The sequence below is a fragment of the Dipodomys merriami genome, unplaced genomic scaffold (assembly GCF_024711535.1).
Source record: "Dipodomys merriami isolate MVZ:Mamm:240054 unplaced genomic scaffold, mDipMer1.0.p SCAF_19, whole genome shotgun sequence".
In the NCBI taxonomy this organism is placed as follows: Eukaryota; Metazoa; Chordata; class Mammalia; order Rodentia; family Heteromyidae; genus Dipodomys; species Dipodomys merriami.
In genome coordinates, this window is record NW_027203270.1 from 3512754 (window position 1) to 3531006 (window position 18253).

At 42.2% G+C, this 18253-nt stretch overlaps 2 protein-coding genes across 4 annotated transcripts in view; both read right to left on the reverse strand.

Moving 5' to 3' along the window:
* LOC138830581 (Golgi apparatus membrane protein TVP23 homolog B) overlaps positions 1 to 10036 on the reverse strand; it is a 31175-nt gene extending 21139 nt beyond the window's left edge. The window contains exons 1-2 of one of the 2 annotated variants that reach the window (XM_070026982.1): positions 9818 to 10036; positions 885 to 967 (exon numbers count right to left, since the gene is read on the reverse strand). In XM_070026982.1, the coding sequence (XP_069883083.1) occupies positions 885 to 967; positions 9818 to 9829 (95 nt within the window). In that variant the 5' untranslated portion in view covers positions 9830 to 10036. The remainder of the gene's footprint in view (positions 1 to 884; positions 968 to 9817) is intronic. The other variant, XM_070026983.1, reaches the window with a different exon arrangement.
* Positions 10037 to 11258: 1222 nt separating this feature from the next.
* Fbxw10 (F-box and WD repeat domain containing 10) overlaps positions 11259 to 18253 on the reverse strand; it is a 43733-nt gene continuing 36738 nt past the window's right edge. For both annotated transcript variants that reach the window (XM_070026987.1, XM_070026986.1), the window contains 2 exons: positions 17606 to 17737; positions 11259 to 13817 (listed from right to left, as the gene is read on the reverse strand). In XM_070026987.1, the coding sequence (XP_069883088.1) occupies positions 13033 to 13817; positions 17606 to 17737 (917 nt within the window). In that variant the 3' untranslated portion in view covers positions 11259 to 13032. The remainder of the gene's footprint in view (positions 13818 to 17605; positions 17738 to 18253) is intronic.

Consider the following 18253-nt stretch of genomic DNA (forward strand, 5'->3'; position numbering starts at 1 on the left):
GTAGAGTGCTAGCAATGAGCAAAAAAAGATAAGGAACAGCACCCAGGCTCTGGGATCAGCCCATATACTCACACATATAAAATTCTAAAATTTGCATAATAAATTAGATGCAATGCATATATAAATTACATAAAATAGCACAAATTTAGAAAATAGCTGGCAAGGAATTTAAATTTAAAACAAATAGTTAGATTTGCTAATTTGAAAACAATATTGAATAACATTCTACATGTCAAGAAAATAAAATTATTCCCCTCTGTACAGTATTTTCACAATAAAAATAAAATAAAATAAATAAAAATTAAACATCATAGTTTATATATGGGTACAGGCTTAACCTATAAAAAAAAAAAAAAAGAAAATCAAAATGATTCCCAAGAAAATCAGAAGTTAGCTTTGCCACATACTAAATTAGAAAAGTAATACATAATTCACTACTTTACCTTAAAACCCATTATGGTTTGACTATGAAGTGTCCCCACAGGTTCATGTATTAAACCAAGGTCCCCAGCTGGTGACACTATTTTAGGAGGAGCTGCAAACTTCCAGAAGTGGGGACTAGCTGGAGAAAGCTGGTCCCTGCAGGTATGTCTTTCAGGATGTACCTTGCCCTGGCCTTCTTCTTTATTTCTGTTTCCTGGCTTCCATGAGGTAAGAGAAGCCTTCCTCTTCTACACCCTCCCATCTGTATCACTTCAGGTCCCCAAACACAAAAGCCAATTGACCCTGAACTGAAACTTCTGAAATGACAAACCAAAATAATTTTTCTGCCCTTTAAGTTGCTTTCTCAGTGATGAAAAGTCTAACATCAATCCCATCAACTGGCACCAACATACACAAAACAGTCTGAATACTAACGTAACTCATATAACTTATCACCATACCTGACTTTAGATTTTTTTGGTCTATTAGCTGTCTCCTCTTCTGCGTCAAACAGTGAAACATCTTCAGTGTCATCATTACTGTCCTATAGGAAAATTAAATGTCCATGAAGCAAAAAACCCATGGTTTTTAAATGCCTATTATGGGCTGGGTATGTGGCTTAGTGGTAGAATACTTGCCTACCATGCATGAAGCCCTAAGATCAATTCCTTAGTCAGTATCACATAAACAGAAAAAGCTGAAGTGGTGCTATGGCTAAAGTGATAGAGTGCTAGCTAGCCTTGGGCAAAAGCAGCTCAGGGACAGTGCCCAGGCCCTGAGTTCAAGCCCCAGAACTGGCAAAAAAAAAAAAAAAAGCCTATTATATGCAAAGCTGTACTTATCAAAACGGAATATGAAATTACAGCATGGTCATATCCACCAGGACCTTACATCCTAAGAAAAAGGCACTTGTAAATCCTCACCCCCACACTAATCATCTGCAAATACCCCAAGGTAATCCAAGAATCAATTGTCTCTCCTCTCCCTGGCCCCTAGACACCTGAGCCCTTGAGAGAACATTGGTACAGATCTCCTACACATTGACATCTATTCTCTATTGCTTTCTCCCAAATCACAGAGAAAGCTGAAGCTACTGGATAAACTGAATTATTTTTAGCTCCTTCTCAAAACTATGTTACATCCTTGTTTCCATGACTTCTCACAATGCTTTTTCTTTTTGTTAAGCAAAACCAAAAAGAATTCTCCTTACCTTTTTTCCTTGCTGATCCTGGGGCTTGAACTCAGGACCTATACACTAATCTCGTAAGTGTTTTGCTCAAGGGTAGTGTTCTACCACTTGAGCCATAGCTCCACGTCAGGCTTTTTGGTGGTTAACTAGAGTTAAGAGTCTTATGAACTTTCTTGCCCCAGCTAGCTTCCAACAATGATCCTTAGATCTCAGCCTCCTGAGTAGCTAGGATTACAGGCATGAGCCACTAGTGCCTAGCTTCAGAATTCCTTATCATAGTACTTCAGGGGCTTGTTCTTTTTATTTTTTTCTCACAGCATCTTTGATCTGGTCTTTACTCAACTAAGCTGTCCCATACTTTTATATAATTAAACTGATTGTAACAGTTTATGCAGCAGGCTTCTTTTCTTCTATGGTAGCTTGCTTTCAGCTGGTTTTTTGGTAGCAGCTGTCTTTTCTCCTAAAGGCTGCTCTGCTTTTTTAAAAATAAGTTTTTTTATTGTAAAAATACTGTACAGAGGGGTTACAGTTACATGAGCAAGGTAATGAGTACATTTCCTATCAAGCATTGTTGCCTCCTCCTTTGTTTTCCCCCTCCCATCCCTTCCCTCCCACCTCCACAACAACCCTCCCCTTCCTACATTGTAAAGTTCGTTTTTCAAAATAGTGTCTTGTACATCTCATGTTACAATGGGTCAATCTGTATCCCTATTTAAACATTTTGTTTTTTCCCTTCCCAACATCAAATACAGTGAAAGCAGGGGTTATACTGTGGTGAAGGAACATACAAAGCAACAAAAAAATTACATGGTACATTATAAATACATTAGAAACAATAGCAAGAAAGAAGAAATCCACTTGTGTTCCTATCTTGGGGTTCATTCCGCTTAACATCATCTTATGTGGTCATATGTACATAGCTTCTGACCTTTTCTGCTTGTCCTAGACATATACTAGTTATGGCAAATAAGGGAAACCATGGGACCTATGTTTCTTTGGGCCTGGCTTACTTCACTTAATTTTTTCCAAGTCTTTCCATTTCCTAACAAATGGGGTGATGTCATCTGCTCTGCTTTTTAACATCAGCAGCCTTCTTTCCTTTCTTACTCACAGTGGGCTTCTTCTCTCCAGCCTTCTTTTCTGCAGCTGCCTTCTCATCTAATGGCACTCATCTAATTTGGCTGTCAATGTTGCTGCTTTCTTCACTTTGATTTTGTGATTTCTTGCCTGGCAAAGAATGGTGTTTTGGTGCATGGTCTTTAGTATGGGTTTAGTTTCAACATGATTCTCAAGGTGTGATTAATCTTCCTGCGTGGTGCTCTAAGAGCTCTTTGGATCTCCAGGCTTTTCAAAATTCTGTCTGTATTCATCATCTTGAGCATAGGAAGGTTATAGTTACTCTCGAGGGAAGCATCTTCATGCCCAGTGCCATACAATTCATCCGACTTCTGGAAAACACTTTCAGTCCAAATGCAGAAACGTACCACATGACCACCAGGAGCAAGTTTTCAAATGTTCAGTTTGAAGGGATAACAACGATGGACAAGTAATGTATTCATTGCTTTACTCATGTAACTGTAACCCCTTTGTGCAATATCTTTACAATAAAAATAAAAGGAAAAAGAAGGAAAAAAAAGTTCAGTTTGCTGACATTAAACAAAGTAATTCCAGGGATGTTTCTGAAGGCCTTGATGATTCCATTGTCTTCATTATAGATGATACAGGGGCCCTTGTGCTAGATACGCTAGCAGTTTCTCATTTTGCCCTTGCCAGCTATCATTCACTGAGAGGAACAGACCTTCTTGATGTCACTTCTTAAGAAACAAAACAGCCTCCATGGTCTTCTTGTAACTCTCTTGTTCCTTTTTTTAAAAAAAATTACATTTTCTTGACCTTTCTACTAGATCTTCTAATAAACATATATAAAAGTTTTCAAAGCCGGGCGCCGGTGGCTCACACCTGTAATCCTAGCTACTCAGGAGGCTGAGATCTGAGGATTGAGGTTCAAAGCCAGCCTGGGCAAGAAAATCCAATAAACCACTAGAAAACCGAAGTGGTACTGTGGCTCAAGTGGTAGAGCACTCACCTTGAGCTGAAGAGCCCAGGGACAGCGCCCAAACCCAGAGTTCAAACCCCACGACCGACCAAAATAAAAAAGTTTTCAAGCTGGGCTCCCGTGGCTCATGCCTGTAATCCTAGCTACTCAGTTTAAATTTTAGTTACTGGCTTAAAGCCAGCTGGGGCATGAAAAATTTTTGAGACTCTTATCTCCACTACAACTGCCAAAAGTCAGTCAGAAGTGGAGCGGTAGCACAAGTGGTAGAGCACTATCCATGAATACAAAAGCTCAGGGACAGGACCCAGACTGAATTCAAGCCCCAGGACCAGGAAAAAAAAAATCGAGTGTATCTCACTGCTCAAGAGACTTAAAAACCCTGTGTCACCACCCCAATGTCCTATCTTGCCATAGTATTCCATCCTCTAGGCTTTGAACCGTTGGCTCAAAATAACCCATTCCCTTCATCTCAACCACAGCTACCCTGATCATTGTGCTCTACCTAGTTGCCACTTACCAGCCTCCTTGCCTTTTACATGGGTTTCACCCCATTCTACTCCAGCCTTTCCTGAACATTACCTACCATAATAGTCCCACTATGGAAATGGTACCATGTCACTCCCTTGCTCAAAAATTATAGTGCTCCTGCACATACAGGATCATACAGAGCACATTTCACATGTTCTGATTCCCTACTTACCTTTAACATTCCCTCCAGGTGAGCACTGCAGCAGTGTTGTTACTAATGGTCTCTCTTACCTTCCTGCCTTTTGTATTTTCTCTTCAGCTGGCTATTCCCTTCCAGGCTCCCTACCTAGCTTAATGTTTCAACTTAAATATTAAAGCAGCTGAGATTTTCCCTAAAATGCCTTTGTTCTCAAACAACTCAGACGAATCTCCATTTCCATTATTGTAGGACTGCCTGCACTATAAGAAGTGATTAGCAAAACACCCAGTCAAGTGGCACAGAATTTGTTGAATGTAAGAGAATAAACAAAGGAGGCCATTTCCTGGAATACAATACATAGTGAGCTAGGAGAAACTTAGGTGTACATGTAAACACAGGGCAGGAAGAGAATCATTTTCCATGAGAAGGTTCCAGAAAAGCTTCCTGAAAGTCTATTGGCCAGGCTTCTCTGATACACTACATTGGCCTCCTACTTACCCCAGTCCCTTACTAGGTATATTTTCAAAAGCATAGGTGGGGAATATACAAAGTACACCTAAGAACAGCCAAGCTGTCCACATAATAAGGTCAGTGGTTTCCAACTTTTAACTACTGAAATGCTTAAAAAACAAAACAATAAAAAAATCAAGTTTGAATGTAATTGCTCTCAATCAGAAATTTGGATTTATTAGTAATTTATTATTTTAACTCAAACCCCAGACCTCACACACACTAGGCAAGTGATATATCACTGATTTATAGCCCCAGCTGGATGTTTAAAGCTTCCCAGATGATCAAAGCATGCAAAGTTGAGATCCACTGTATGATTCTATGTAATAAAAACTGTCCTTGACCGAGTGGTCCAATTCTTCATCCAGCAGATAGTATTTTCCTACTTAAAACTCACAGCATTCTAAAAAACAGATTCCTTATGAGGAACTATCATGATCTGGCCCTAGTCAGCCTCCAGCAGCTTATCTAAAGCTACAACCCACTTGCCTACTAGTATAGAGTGAATGGTTCCTCTTATTTTTGCCAAAAAATACAGCCACCCTTCAATCTGAGAATATGTTAATTTATGGGGCAAGAAAAAAAGGCTTTGTGGAAGTAATTAAGGGTCTTCAGATGGAATGATTTTGAAGGGCCCAGGGATATTATCACACTGGTAGCTCATGGGCTCAATGATATAATATTTTAAAGAGGGACAGAAGAGGGTCAGTCAAAAGTGATGAAACAGGCCAGGGAAAATTTGAATGTGTTTGGGGCTGGGAAGGTGGCTCAATGGTAGAGTTCTGATCTTGCATACATGAGGCCCTGGGTTTGATTCCTCAGCACCACATACACAGAAAGTGGCATTGTAGCTCAAGTGGTAGAGTGCTAGCCTTGAACTGAAGAGCTGAGGGACAGCACCCAAGCCCAGAGTTCAGGTCCCACGACCGACAATAAAATAAATAAAAAATAAAAAAATAAGGCTCCTATTACACTGGTGTTATTATTAGTTCCTTAAACTTGTCAAATTTGTGCCGCAAAGAGTCCTTTTATGCTCATGGTTCAGTCCACCAATACCATTCTTCCTTCTTCCTTTGCTCATTGGAAAACTAAATTCCTCTTCTCATAAGCCCAGTAAATATTGAGTGCTACTAAGTTCTAGGCACTAGCATAAGAGGCACAGATGAAAAACTTTTTTTGGGTGTTGGTCCTAGGCTTGACCTCAGGACCTAGGTGCTGCCTCTGAGCTTTTGTGCTCAAGGCTAGTGCTCTATCACTTAAGGCACAGCTCCACTTCCAGTTTTTTTTGGGTTTTTTGCCAGTCCTGGGCTTGAATTCAGGGACTGGGCACTGTCCCTGAGCTTCTCTGTGCTCAAGGCTAGCACTCTACCACTTGAGCCACAGTGCCACTTCTGGCTTTTTCTGTGTATGTGGTACTGAATATTCAAACCTAGGGCTTCCTGCATGCTGGGAAAGCACTCTACCACTGAGACACATTCCCAGCCCCTCTACTTCCAGCTTTTTGGTGCTTAATTGGAGATAAAAAGTCTCATGGACTTTCTTACTTGAGTTGGCTTCAAACCTCAATCCTCAGATATCAGCCTTCAAAGTAACTAGGATTACAGGCATGAGCTACCAGCACCTATTGAAAACCAAGTTTTAAAAATACAAATTTTTTTTGGGTCCGGTTGTGGAGCCTGAACTCTGGGCCTGGGCACTGTCCCTCAGCTCTTCAGCTCAAGGCTAGCGCTCTGCCACTTGAGCCACAGTGCCTCTCCCGGCTTTTTTCTTTTTGCTTATGTGGTGCTGAGGAATCGAACCCAGGGCCTCAGGCATGCAAGGCAAGCGCTCTACCACTGAGCCACCTTCCCAGCCCCTAAAAATACAAATATTTTTATGAAGCGTATAGGCACAAAAGCTTTTGGACAAAGTCAATAGTTTGGTTTGAGTATATGAAGATGCTTGCAGAAGAAGTCTAACAAGGGTGAATAAATGCAGCAACGGTATTCACTGAACACTATATTGAAAATTAATATACAATTTGTGGGTGGGGATGGGAGGGAAAAACTTGGAGAAGCAAGGAAAGGGGTAACACTGTCTAAAACGAAATGACTTATGTAACTATAACCCCTCTGTATGTTACCTGTATAATAACAATAATTAAAAATTTTAATTAAAAAGAACTCAAAAAATTGAGAGGGGTAATCAAGAAAATTCTGGCTATTATATTAAGAATCTAGATGGGGGGAGGGACTTGGAAGGTGGCTCAGTGGTAGAGTGCTTGCCTCGCATGCATGAGGCCCTGGGTTCGATTCCTCAGCACCAAGCAGAAAGTGGTGGAGCCCTAGCTTTGAGCTAAAGAGCTGAGGGACAGCTCCCAGGCCCAGAGTTCAGGACCCACAACTTGCAAAAAAAGAAAAAGAAAAAGAAAAACAGAAAAAAAAAGAAAAAAGAATCTAGATGGGCTAGGAAGATGGTTCAGTGGTAGAGGGCTTGCCTCCCACGTATGAGGCCCTGGGTTTGATTCCTCAGCATCATATAAACAGAAAAAGCCGGAAGTGGCACTGTGGCTCAAGTGGTGGAGCACTAGCCTTAAGCTGAAGAGCTGAGGGACAGTGCCCAGACCCAGAGTTCAAACCCCATGACCAACAACAACAACAACAAAAAAGAAGAAGAAAAGAATCTAGAAGGTAATGAGGACAGGGAGGAGAAACAAAGGCACCAAGCTAGGAGACTACTCTGATACAAAGTTGGTCCAGGGTAAATGCAATAGAGATGATGAAAGTAGAGATTTTGCATCTTTTAAAGTAGATCTGACAAGATTAAATGTGGAGGTAAGAAAGTCAAAAGATTCCAAAGTTTTTATCCCAAGTAGGTAATAAGATAAAGATGGCAAAGACAGACTCTGAGCACTCCAATATTTAGATTAGAAAGGTGAGAAAGAATAAACAGTGGGAACTAGAGGATGATCTGGGGAGTGGAGAGTAACAGAAAAGAATGGTATCCTAGAAGCCTATGAAGTGTTTCCCAGAAAAGGAGCCCATTGTGTCAAATATGGCTCATGTAAAATGCAAACTGAAAAGAGACTTGTATTTTTAGCAAGTTACCACTGGCTTCAATAAAAGGAGTTTCAAAGAAGCAAGGAGAGAGGGAGAAATGTTGACCAGAACTGATGAGAGAAGACTGAAGACCAAGTATGGGCAAGTCTTTAAAAAGAAACAAAAAATAGATGGTGACTGCTAAAAGGGCATGAGGCACAGTTTTTTTTTCTTTTTTTAAATTTATTTTTATTGTGAAAATACTGTACAGAGGGGTTATTAATTACATGGGCAAGGTAATGAATACATTTCTTATCAAGCATTGTAGCCTCCTCCTTTGTTTCCCCTTCCCATCAGTTTTTTTAAGACAGAAAAATTAAAGTATGTTTACATGCCTGATAAAAACAAGAGTTTTAAAAGGAAAATGGCTCAATGCTTTCCTGTAGGCAAGTAATGGAAGCTAACATAGGAGGGGGTGACAAGAATGGAGCACATTAAGTCCAATTATAATTGAAGAATATATGGGTCACTATGAGCAAAAATACAGACAGGTAGGCAGGTGGCATGGACATTCCTTTCGGATGGCTTCCACTTGGCTGACAGAGGCAAGGGAAGAAAATGTTGCAGGTATGACAAGTTTTAATATACTAGTGGCCTAACAAGGTGTATGGGGACTATAGAAATGAAGTTTGTGATCACAAACTTAGAAAGTAGCAACCATGACAATGTTGTGTGTTCCTTCAGCCCCATTCAGCCCAGGTGAACATTCAGAGATGAATTTAAACCACCGGTGGGTTTTCTCTATTCAGATCACCTCCTTACGGTGGTCTTTTCTGAGGCTATATCCTAATCACTCCAATCTTAGGTACTTGTTAATTCACCTATCGGATTCTTTTAGTTATATAACTCACGTGTATCCTCCTCATTCCCTTTGCACCTCCTCAGGTGTTCTTCCCCCAACTGCCCAATGGAAGGCAAGAAACGTGTCTGTATTCTCCAGCCCTACTCCTGAACCTAAAACAGTGGCTTAATCATACTAATGTGTTTGCGAAATAACATTTAATTATGGAAATCCGTATGGAGATTCATCAAATCCGTAAAAAAAATGATGTAGGGGATATTATTTAAGGTAATATAAGCAAAAATACTCTATCAAGGGTAAATATCTTTTACAAAGGAAGAAAGCTTGTGCAATACAGACATACAGACACACAGACACACAGACACACACACACACAATTGGTGTAGGTCCTGGGGCTTGAACTCGGGGCCTGGCAGCGCTGTCCCTGGGCTTTTTGCTCAGGGCTAGCATGCTACCATTGGGCCACATTCTACCATTTGAGCCACAACTCCACTTGCGACTTCTTTGGGTGTTTAATGTGAAAGAGAGGAAAAAAAAAAGTCTCTCGGGCTTTCCTGCCCAGCCTGGCTTCGAACCATGATCCTCAGATCTCAGCCTCCTGAGTAGCTAGGATAGCAGGCGTGAGCCACCAGCGCCCGGTTCCCGTAATTCGTGACAACGACCCTCCAGTGTTAATTTTGGGGACAGAAACTCGAACGCAAGGCTCCGGCAACGTTTCTAACCCTGAGGGCCACGCCTTCCAAGCCAGGGCCGCAGGCTCTCCACCCCGACCCGACCCGCGCCAAGGGCTGGGGAGAGGGGGACCCCGACCGCACACCCGAGCTTTTCTGCAGTGCGGCACGGGTCCGGCCGGCTCTAGCTCCCGAGCTTCCACCGCTCGGGGCCACCGGAGTCATCCTGCTACCTGAGCCCTTGGAGCCCGCCCTTGGAGTCCCTCCACGCCCGCTAGTCCACCCCACTCCGCCTCGAGCTCAGGCGGCGAGCGGGGACACAGACACAGCGAGCTCCCGGACGCTCGCTCCTCGCCCCACGACCCTATCAGGCCGGTCCCCTCAGCGCCGCTGCCCACTCCCGACGCCCAAGTGCCCCTCACCTGCGATAACATGGCGGCCCGGCGCCAGCCTCACTTCCGGGAGCCACGTCAGCGCAGCCGCCTCCGAGTCCGGTGTGCAACTGACGCAGCCTCGTCACCACTGGTCGGGAAGGGGCTACCTACAAGCTCCAGCCCGGCCCCGCTTCCTCGCTACACTTCCGCTCCGAGCAGCGCAGCAGCAGGAACAACTCCACAGAGCTAGAAGAGCAGCCACGAGGTGGTTCCGGGGCGAGGCAAATAGTGCGCGGGGCCTTCCGGGGGCGGGGCGGGGCGAGGGCGGGGCGAGGGCGGGGCGAGGGCGGGGCGGAGGAGTGCAGAATCTATAGGAAAAGAACTCTGTTCCCAGAGAAGACATGAATCCGCTAGGAGAGGAACAACTGTGTTGAATGAGTGTCATTCATTCCTCTAGCATGGTCGTTCTGAGTGCGAGAGATGGGGCTTGAGTCCATCCTTTTCCTTTTGTTTTCTTTTGCCAGTCCTGGGGTTTGAACCCAGGGCCTGGGCTCTGTCCCTGAGCTTCTTTTGCTCAAGGCTAGCGCTCTATCACTTGAGCCACAGTACCCCTTCTGGCTTTTTCTGCTTCTGTGAACCCAGGGCTTCATACATGCTAGGCAAGCACTCTACCACTAGGTCACATTCCCAGCCCACCGTCACATTCCCAGCCCACCATCATTTAACTTTTTATATTTTATAATGACATGTATCTCTGTACAGTATTACGTTTTGCGCTTTATTTTTATTATTTTTTGGCTGAGAGTGGGACTCAAACTCGGCACCTGACGTTTTCGCTCATTAGCTGGCCCTCTACCATTTGAACCACGCCTCTAACCCCTATATTTTTTTTGGTCCGGTCGTGGGGCCTGAACTCTGGGCCTGGGCGCTGTCCCTCAGCTCTTCAGCTCAAGGCTAGCACTCTACCGCTTGAGCCACAGCACCACTTCCGGCTTTTTTCTTTATGCTTATGTGGTGCTGAGGAATTGAACCCAGGGCCTCAGGCATGCAAGGCAAGCGCTCTACCACTGAGCCACCTTCCCAGCCCCAGTCGTGGGGCTTGAACTCTGGGCCTGGGCTCTGTCCCTGAGCTCTTCAGCTCAAGCCAAGCACTCTACCACTTGAGCCACAGTACCACTTCTGGTTTTCTAGTGCCTTATTGGAGATAGGAGTCTCATGGACTTTCCTGCCCAGGCTGGCTTTGAACCATGATCTTCAGATCTCAGCCTCCTGAGTAGCTAGGATTACAGGCATGAGCCACCATCGTCCGGCTAGATTTAATTTTTTAATCAGGTAACTTAAAGAGATAGATGGAATTGGAGAGATCAAGAGAATGATGGGAGGGGTGATATTGATCAAGATGCATTGTTCTTATACATTGATACATTGAAATGAAACCCTTCCGTACAACTAAAGATAATTTAAAAAATAAGTACTGATGAACCCCCTCAAAAATTAACATTTCTTTAATGTGCTCTTGGGATGGGGTAGAAAGTTAATACAAATAAGGCAAGAGCAGTCCAGCATAAACAATGGAGATCATTCTTTTGGGAGGGAAATAACCTGACACTCCAGGAAACTAAAGAATAAAAATTGATACTGGCTAATCCAGCATTAGGGTATCTAGGTTTCAGCCCTGTCTTTTTTTTAACCAATTATATTCACCATGATATACTCCTTGATTCCAAAGTGAGGATAATGATGCTATTTTTTGCAAGATATTTAGTAAATGGGAGTTATCTTTATTGCTAATGGTATGATCATGTCTGAACCTCAAATTCAGGGACTTCAATCTTTGGAATTGTGATAATAGCAATATTCTATCTGTTCAACATAAGTCTGACTGCTGTTGGAGTGAAATAATGTGTTTTCTCACATTTCCTCAACTGGAGGACTCTTTTAATTAAAACACAGATTTTATAGCACTATTTCAGATAGTGAAGAAACAAACAAGCATACAACTACCCAAAGAAAGAAAGCTTGGTAAGGCAATTGCATGTTTGTGCTTGAAAGTAGACAGCTGAACTATTTTTTGGTGTCCTACTCAGTGTTGCAGGGTTTTATAGAGTTGTGGGAATTTTAAAAAACCTTTTATATGCATTAAATTTGTATTCATTGCCATCCTTTAAATTTTTAGAGCACTTGATTTAAAAAAAAAAAAGGCCTGAATTTCAGACTTTTGGCTTTTTCAGTAATAGAGTTTAAAAATAGCCCAGACTGGCCTCAGGCTCACCATGTAATCCAGGTTGGCCTTCAACTTTCAATTCTCTTATCCCCTTACTTTAGCCTCTCAAGTGGAGTGCAGGATCAAAAATGTATACTGTCATGCCAGGGTCTGGCCTATGTATGTGTGTTTCCATTCAGTGCCTGGCCACTATCCCTTACCTTTTTGCTCAAGGCTGGTGCTCTGCCACTTGAGCCATAGCTCTGGCTTTTTGCTGGTCATTGGAGTTAAGAGTTTCATAAGCTTTCCTGTTCAGCTGTCTTCAAACTTCAGTCCTCAGATCTCAGCCTCCTTGGTAGGTAGGATTATAGGTATGAGCCACCAGCACCTGTAGTTAGCTTTTTTTCTGGGTTAACTGAGCCTCTGAGTAGGAGATATGACTTTAGTATGTGGCTTGAGCTCTCCAATCTGCCACAGTCCCTGTGGTTGGCTACTCTCTAATAAGTTACCTGCCGGGTCCCTAACACTGCTCTTCAAGAATTTAAGTAAACTTTTGTACACTAGGTATTAGTGGCCTTCTTTGTAGAGAGGATGAATATGCTTTATTCTCTTCCAAAGGAGTTAGTTTTGACAAGGCAAAGCTCACAAAATACAATAGGTCAACCTGTTGAGGCCTTCCTACTTTTAGAACATTACCCAAACCATAGACTTCTATGCAAAAATAACAGGAAATACCAATGGGTTACCTTGCTGGTATTGATGAAAGGCAACATCTAATTTCCAATAATCACCTTCTCACTCCCTCATCAATGAAATTGGACTTACCTGAATGAGACCTGTGAGGATACAGGTGCCAATTTCTTCCTGTCTCCTTCTGTTTTCTTCCTTTAATAATTTTTTTTAGGTTCATGGGAAAATGATTAGGAATTTCTATGTTAATAACCAAGGAACTGTCAAAGAGAGAGAGAGAGAGAGAGAAAGAAAGAGAGAGAGAGAGAGAGAGAGAGACCAAACACTAACACATTTTTTTTGTAAGACATGGTAATTTCCCAAGGCTAGTTTAGATAAATACGTTTTCTCCAAGTTCAGGGGCTGCTATTTTCCCTTGCTTCATGAAGTCATCAATAGGTAGACCTTTAGTCTTCAAGATCCATGCAGCTTTGCTCTTTTTTCCTGGATCTACAACTTTAGTCGACTGACTGTCCTTAAACGCCTTTATCTTGGCTTCCTCATACTCTTTCTCTTCTTTCACAGTCATCAGCATGAATTCCGTGTTTGTGCGAAGAGGATCTAGGTTTGTGTAGAAGCGAGGCCGTTCTTTCTTGAGAGGCAGGGTGCTAGTACTTATTTGTGGAACTAGTATTCGGTTGGATTTAATGACCTGCATGCTGGTCAGAGGGGCTATACTACGGACTGCCCCGTCGATTGAACTGGTCAATGATTCTTTACTCAAGCTGCCATAGAACCTGGAGATAATCATGGGCTGGGGTATGGTAGACTGAACACTGGGACTGTGCAAAGAGTTTTTCAAGTTGGGCTGCAGTTTCTGGATTTTAAGGGGTATATTGGTTTGTTTCATATCTAGAAAAGGATTGCTTGACTTCAACTTATCAACTGCATGTTGAATTGATTTTCCTTTGAAATTTAGGACCTTCCTTGGATATGAAATTGAAGATTGCAAGTCATCAATGGTTTGGATTTGGGGCCTGTGAGGATAAGCAAATTCCTCAGAATTGTGGGCTTTTTGCAGAGCATTGACAGTCAAGAGGAACCGGTCAGGTGTCATCGGGATTTTCCACGACTTTTTCTTTGACTGATTGATCAGGTCAATGGAAGTTTTCATATCTGTATTTTCAGACAGAAAAGAAAAAAGGAAATCAGCATTCTGTAAAATATATTAAGTAATTAGTCATGAAAACTGAAGCATTCTAATTGCCTCTCATCTTGAGGTCTTGGTGCTGAACGGACATGGATCAGAAGGGCAAAAATCCCTGAAGATGTTAGACGTGAGCAGAAGAATGATCGAACAAAGTAAGTTCTTAACAAATATGCTAGCACTTATGTAAAGACTAGCCTCTAGATGTACTTTGTTTTTTTCAGTCCTGGGGCTTGAACTCAGGGCCTGGGCACTGTCCCTGAGCTCCTTTGTTCAAAGCTAGTGCTCTACCACTTTGAGCCACAGCTCTACTTCTGGTTTTTAGGTGGTTAATTGGAGATAAGATTCTCATGGACTTTCCTGCCCAGGCTGGCTTTGAATGGTCATCCTCAGATCACAGCCTCCTTAGTAGCTATGATTACAGGCATGAACCACCAGTACCCAGCTTAGATGTGCATAATTTTTTTTTTTGGTCCTGTTGTGGGGCCTGAACTCTGGGCCTGAGCACTGTCCCTCAGCTCTTCAGCTGAAGGCTAGTGCCCTATCACTTAAGCCACAGTGCCACTTCTGGCTTTTTTCTTTTTGCTTATGTGGTGTTGAGGAATCGAACCCAGGGCCTCAGGCATGCAAGGCAAGCGCTCTACCACTGAGCCAACTTCCCAGCCCCAGATGTGCATAATTTTGAAAAATCTTTCTGAAACTTCCCATGGAAATGACTTTCACATTTCATTTATGATTCACACAAAACGGACCTTTTTTTTTTTTTTTTTGTCAGTTATGGGCCTGAACTCTGGGTCTGGGTGCTGCTCCTCAGCTCTTCAGCTCAAGGCTAGCGCTCTACGACTTGAGCCACAGTGCCACTTCCGCTTTTTTTTTTCTGCTTATGTGGTGCTGAGGAATTGAACCCAGGGCCTTATGCATACAAAGCAAGCACTCTACCACTGAGCCACCTCCCCAGCCCACAAAACAGACCTTATAGATTTATAATAACATGTCTAATTTCTAACAGTAATTATATCACAAAGTTTAGGTCCCATTGGCTCATTGATTTCTTACATGTTTCAAAACTCAGACCTGCCTTTAATGAGTATGTTATACCTAGATAGTGCAGAACATAGCAACATGACTAAAGTAAGTTTTTAGAGATGAATTCCCACAATGTTTTGAGCAATAGCACTGGGTTCAAAATCAACTAGCGAAAACAAGAATTCTTTTAGTATATCACTTCATGGTCAAGGCTTCCATAATATCTAAGACCATTAAGTTAACAAGGATATCTTCACAGGTAAGCAAATCTATATTATTATCTCTGTCTCTTAGGCTCTCAATCCCTACAATAGCTCACAGAAACTCTGAAAACATTTTCTTCATTTCCAAATAGAGTTAAAAAAAAAAGTAAAAGTCATTTGCCTAAGCTGAACCCCAAGCTATGCCAGCAAATATAATGTAGCAGTGAATTATGCATATAAACTCCTTTGGCTAAATGGGTTTTATCCCAAGGTGGACAGATTAGGTGGAATGAAACTTCAAACCACCCTTCCCTGACATTTTATTTTTAATTAAACAATCATATATATGTATATATATACACGCATGAATATATACATATATATGAGTAAATTAAGATGACAACAAATTCTTATCCTCAAACACCTAGGTGTGGCCCAAGTGGAAGAGCTCTTGCCTAGAAAATGTGAGGCCCTAGGGAGCTGGGAATGTAGCTTAGTGGTAGAGTGCTTGCCTAGCATGCATGAAGCCTTGGGTTCGATTCCTCAGTACCACATAAACAGAAAAAGCCAGAAGTGCCACTGTGGCTCAAGTAGTAGAATGCTCGCCTTGAGCAAAAGAAGCTCAAGGATAGTGCCCAGGCCCTGAGTTCAAGTCCCAGGCCTGGCAAAAAGAGAAAAAAAAGGTGAGGCCCTGAGTTCAATCCCTAGTACCTCCTTTCCAAATCCCCTCTGCTTCCAAACCTGAAAAACACAGAACTCTTTTTAATGAAAAAGGAATTTTACTGAGTTATTTGGTAATTAATTTGTCTTTTTTCACAAGCTAATAAATCTTATATCTCTTTCCAAGTCAATACATAAATAGATATTAATCATTCAATTGTTAGCTGTCTTGTAATATTCCATATCCACTGATAAGCATTTATTCTTTTTTGTTGTTGTTGTCAGTTGTGGGGCCTTAACTCTAGGCTTGGACACTGTCCATCAGCTCTTCAGCTCAAGGCTAGTGCTCTACCACTTGAGCCACAGCGCCATTTCTGGCTTTTTCTGCTTATATGGTGCTGAGGAATTGAACCCAGGGCCTCATGCATGCAAGGCAAGCACTCTACCACTGAACCATCTTCCTAGCTCGATAAACATTTATTTTGTTGATGATCAACCTTAAATAAGTATAAATGTCATTACTTGATATCATTTTTACTGTTATTTTTAGATGATTATATTAATGATAGCCAGTGTTGGCATGGATGTGGGGGGGGAGCATTCCCATGCATTTTTAGTAGGAGTGTAAATTAATAACTACACTTTAAAGAACCACAGCAATATCTTTCTAGTTCGTGTGTGTGTGTGTGTGTGTGTGTGTGTGTGTGTGTATGTGTGTGCACGCGCACACGCGCCAGTCCTGGGAGTTGAGCTCAGGCCTGGGTGCTTTCCCTGAGGTTTTTTTGCCCAAAGCTAGAGTTCTACCACTTGAGCCACAGCTCCACTTTCAATTTTTTTGTAGTTAATTGGAGATAAGAGTCTCAGAGGCTTTCTTGCCCAGGTTGGCTTCAAACCACAATCCTCAGATCTCAGATTCCTGAGTAGCTAGGGTTGCAGGTTTGAGCCACTGGTGCCTGGCTTTCGTTTTTGGTATGTGTGCTGGTCCTAGGGCTTGAACTCAGGGCCTGGGCACTGTCCCTATGATTTTGTGCTCAAGGCAAGTGTCTATCACTTGAGTCACAGCTTTTTTTTGGTAGTTAATTGGAGATAAGAATCTCATGAACTTGGGCTGGGAAGGTAGCTCAGTGGTAGAGCGCTTGCCTTGCAAGCCTGAGGCCCTGGGTTCGATTCCTCAGCACCATATAAGCAAAAAGAAAAAAAAAGCCGGAAGTGGTGCTGTGGCTCAAGTGGTAGAGTGCTAGCCTTGAGCTGAAGAGCTGAGGGACAGTGCCCAGGCCCAGAGTTCAGGCCCCACGACCGGACCCCCAAAAAAATAAACAAACAAACAAAAAAAAGAATCTCATGAACTTTTCTGCCTGGGCTGGCTTTGAGCCATAATAGTTAGATCACTACCTCCTGAGTAGCCAGTAATACAGGTGTGAACCACAGGCAAACAGCTCATTGGTACTTTAAATAAAATCCCCATTGCCTTCACCCTTTCCCTTATAACAACCACTACAAATCGTTTCTCCTTTCTCATGAAGTCCCCTGTAATGAGTCTGACCCCCTTGTCTCTCTTCTACTGTGTCATTTACTCAGACCGATGATACAAAGTGGCGCCAGAAGTGAGAAGACAGGATGACAGGAAATAGAGGCAGGCTATGAGCCAGAAGCTAGAAAGGAAAGTTTTGCTGCGTGATCTCAAGCTTGTATAGGGACAAGAAACCAGTTTCTGTTAGGATAAGCGGATGGAAACCAGTTACTCTTAGAATCAGGCATTGTATACATTCTAAAAGATAAGGTATTAGTGTTGAGAACCAAGATTAAAGGTGTGAGAGGATAAAAAGGAAGAAATTAGATTTTGTTATTAATTTAGAATAAAGCATCACCAAGAATACTATCTTCATCCTTGCATTCTGCTCCCAAATTCTCTTGCACAATATCCTTGACACCTGTTTTCTTGCCATATTTAAGAGATGATTTGTCTTTTCCTTGGCTTTCAGTTGTCTCTGTTGACACAGCTAAATTAGGATAGAACAAACAATAGTCATTATATAATTCAGTTATGTCTGAACAATAGGGTAACCACTAATACAATCAGTAATACTCGGGGTTCTTAACAATTGATACTTTTACCCCAAATATCACTGGATCACTACTGTCACATGAAATTAAGTAGTAACCTAAAGTCTATGCTCTGGGTCACATCCTGACTCACCTCTCACACACTTTTCCTACTGATTATTATGTCTTAAACATCCTCCAAAACTCTTGGTTCCTCAAGTAACAGCTGACTACTTATAGTGTGATATGCTTGCAGATCATCTATTAGTGTTTTCTATAGATCTGTGGATCCAATTTCATGCAGTATATAGGGCAGGTCAAAGGAGAAACTCTTGGTAATGTAAGCCACATATAATTCAGTTGTGTGTGTGTGTGTGTGTGTGAGAGAGAGAGAGAGAGAGAGAGAGAGATTCAGAGTGACAGAGAGACAAAAGACAGAGAGACACAGTGTGTGTGTTCTTTTTTTTATTGTG